Source organism: Pseudonaja textilis, chromosome 1 (genome assembly GCF_049901715.1).
Source record: "Pseudonaja textilis isolate UNSWEBS1 chromosome 1, rPseTex1.2, whole genome shotgun sequence".
Taxonomy (NCBI): Eukaryota; Metazoa; Chordata; class Lepidosauria; order Squamata; family Elapidae; genus Pseudonaja; species Pseudonaja textilis.
In genome coordinates, this window is record NC_141990.1 from 188,742,130 (window position 1) to 188,744,887 (window position 2,758).

At 49.3% G+C, this 2,758-nt stretch overlaps 1 protein-coding gene across 5 annotated transcripts in view; it reads right to left on the reverse strand.

The window, feature by feature from the left end:
* UBR3 (ubiquitin protein ligase E3 component n-recognin 3) overlaps positions 1-2,006 on the reverse strand; it is a 96,329-nt gene extending 94,323 nt beyond the window's left edge. For all 5 annotated transcript variants that reach the window (XM_087919967.1, XM_087919970.1, XM_087919969.1 and 2 more), the window contains exon 1: positions 1,262-2,006. In XM_087919967.1, coding sequence (XP_087776093.1) covers positions 1,262-1,731 — 470 coding nt within the window. In that variant the 5' untranslated portion in view covers positions 1,732-2,006. The remainder of the gene's footprint in view (positions 1-1,261) is intronic.
* Positions 2,007-2,758: the final 752 nt, after the last annotated feature.

The window sequence follows — 2,758 nt, forward strand, 5'->3', positions numbered from 1 at the left end:
CTGTAGCTAGCAAGAGGGATACTACTGAACAAATTCACATAAGATACCTAACCCTACAATGTTCTGGTTTTATATATTATACAGAACCATGAATTAATACACTGGCATGGTGTAGTGAGTCCAGCCAATGTTTTTAACTTCAGGAAAAACACAAAATAAAAAGAAGTACTGGCCTGGAATATATAAGATGCAAACTTAACAACACTAACCATACAGAGTCCTGCAACATTATTATTCTTACAACTTAATGTAAAATTTCAATAAAGGGGCACTGACACAAATACAGTTAATGAGAAGAAGAGAACTGTATCTTTTGCAGTATATTTTTCAATCTCATACTTAAAAGGTACAAATCAGGAGATATGGAGCCACATTATTCTGCCTTCTATCATGTTTGTGCGTTTGTTTTGATGGATACACTAACCCTATCAGACTTTCAAAAGCAAAACCTTACAGGCCACCAGGAGCCAAGAAAAATCTCCCAAGAGTTTGAATTTGGCTTGCAGAAATATTGGTACCTAACTTTCAATATCCAGTAACTGATATTTTCTCTTCTAAGAATAATTTAGGGCTCCTTGGTGAAGTAAGGATTGTAACTCACAAACAAATGTAGCTTGTGGAACAAATGTAAGCAGCACTTTTTGCAACAAATGTTAAGAATAACTTTTCTTTAAAGACAAATAAATTTATTATGGCTTCTACAAACTAAAACCGGCTTCGTGGTACCCACGAAAATTTATGTCACGATATATCAGATTCTACATACATTTTGGGAGCAGTACATATGATGCTACAGAGAACACATGAAGTTGTGCTCCTTTCGAAGGGCTTATCCCTGATTCAACAGATGGACACAACAGGTGTCAAACTACAGGTAGTCCTCGACTTACACCAGTTCACTTAGTGACTTAGCAACAGGAATGATGGGCTCCAGTGAAGTCTACCTGTACTAGATGGGCACAAGATGAGTTTCTACAGTCCCAATGAAGTAGTAAGATGCATCAGCCTAGGACTAGGTGGCTACTTCTATACGAAGCTTATATAAATCCACCTGTTCCTCCAGATCACAGCCCTGTCATTCACGGTTATTATTATTAAGTTCTTTTTGCATGTGTGCTTCCTTCAAAGCCACTGGGGAGAAAAGGGAGCAGAGAGAGTGGGGCCATGCGGGGCTCTTCTAACCCGGCCCCCCGGGATCCTCCCATTCGCAAGCCCCGGGGAGCGTGGTGGGGGGAGATTCGTTCCCACTCGCGAGACTCACCCGGCTTCCCGCATTACGTTGCCGTCGCCGCAGTCGCAGGCCCCCCCCGCCTGGCTGCGGAACATGTTGTAGTCGTGTCCGGCGTGCTCGCCCTGGTGAAAACACTCGGCGCAGAGGCTCATGCAAGGCGAGATGCCACAAGTCCGGCAGCGGTAGGCCACGAAGTTGGCCGTCCACACCAGGCCGCAGAGCGTGGCCGGGTCGTAGGCCCTCACCGCCTGCACGAAGCTATCCCACGGCTCGCCGCCCGCCAGCAAACAGCGGCACCACCCCAGCGCTTCGGACACCGCCTCGGCGTCGTCGCTGCCCGTCAGGGGAGCCAAAACCCGCTCCAGAAGCGCTTGGAGTTCTCCGGCAGCCTCGCTTTCCTCGGAGGCGGCGGCGGCAGCTGCGCCGCCGAGGGCCGCTTTCAGGCGTGCCGCCGTGGCCTGCTTCTCCTGGGCGCTCCCTCCAGCCCCCGCTCCCGCCATGAGGGCGGCCGAGGACGTCCCTCCACCGAGGCAGCCGCTGCGGGCGTCGCAAACCCTCCTCAGACTCCGGCTGCGCTTCTTCCCTCACCTGCCTCCTTCTCGCCTTTCCCCTCCCTTCCCTCCTAGAGGCGCCTCTCGCGATAGCCGGGAAAGTCAGCACCCCGGCCGCCTACTCTCTCTCTCTCTCTCTCTCTCTGTCTCTCTCTCTCTCTCTCTCTCTGCCCCTCCACTTTCTGCCACAGCGGTCTTGCTTGCCGGCTTCCTTCGTTGCTTTGCCCGCCCGAGAACCGAGAGCTTCCCGGCCCCACCCCACACCCCCGTCTCCCTCGAGTGGAGAGAGAGAGAGAGAGAGAGACGGCTGCTGGCGCCCGCGCTGATAAACGCTGCCCGTTTGTCTCGTTTGACGGGACCCTCATCCCCAGCGGGTCGGCTGGACGAGCCGGTTGGGTGCTCCATCATTGGAGATTTTCCAAAGTGGATCGGATGGCTCTTTGGCTGGAAGAGACTTGGAACTTAGAATAACTTTGCCACTTTGAATGTACGCTAACCGGCATATATTAAAATAAAATTACGTTGCATACAGCTCTCAAAGGGTCCCCACCTCTACTATAAACATGACTAGATGGGTAGATAGATAGATGATAGATAGATAGATAGATAGATAGATAGATAGATAGATAGATAGATAGATAGATAGAAAATTATGCATGTACCCACATATATGGTATGACTCGTCTAGAAGATCTCTTCAGGTTCCTTCCACCCTTATGATTCTTTGTTCTTCTATGTTTTCGTTGAGGAGAGGGGCACTTGCTAATGGGGGGAGGGGAAACAGAATAAGATTTTTAAAATACTTTAGCTCTTCCCGCGGGAAAATGCTGACGCCTGATAAACGGTCATCTTCAAGAGATTTAAGCTGAGTCCAGCAGTAGTTACTGTAACTTTTATTACAGAGAAACCATTTTAAGAGTCACGGGAGGGAGAAGGTGGTGTATTTAACAAAAACTACGGCAAACTGAAGAGAAAC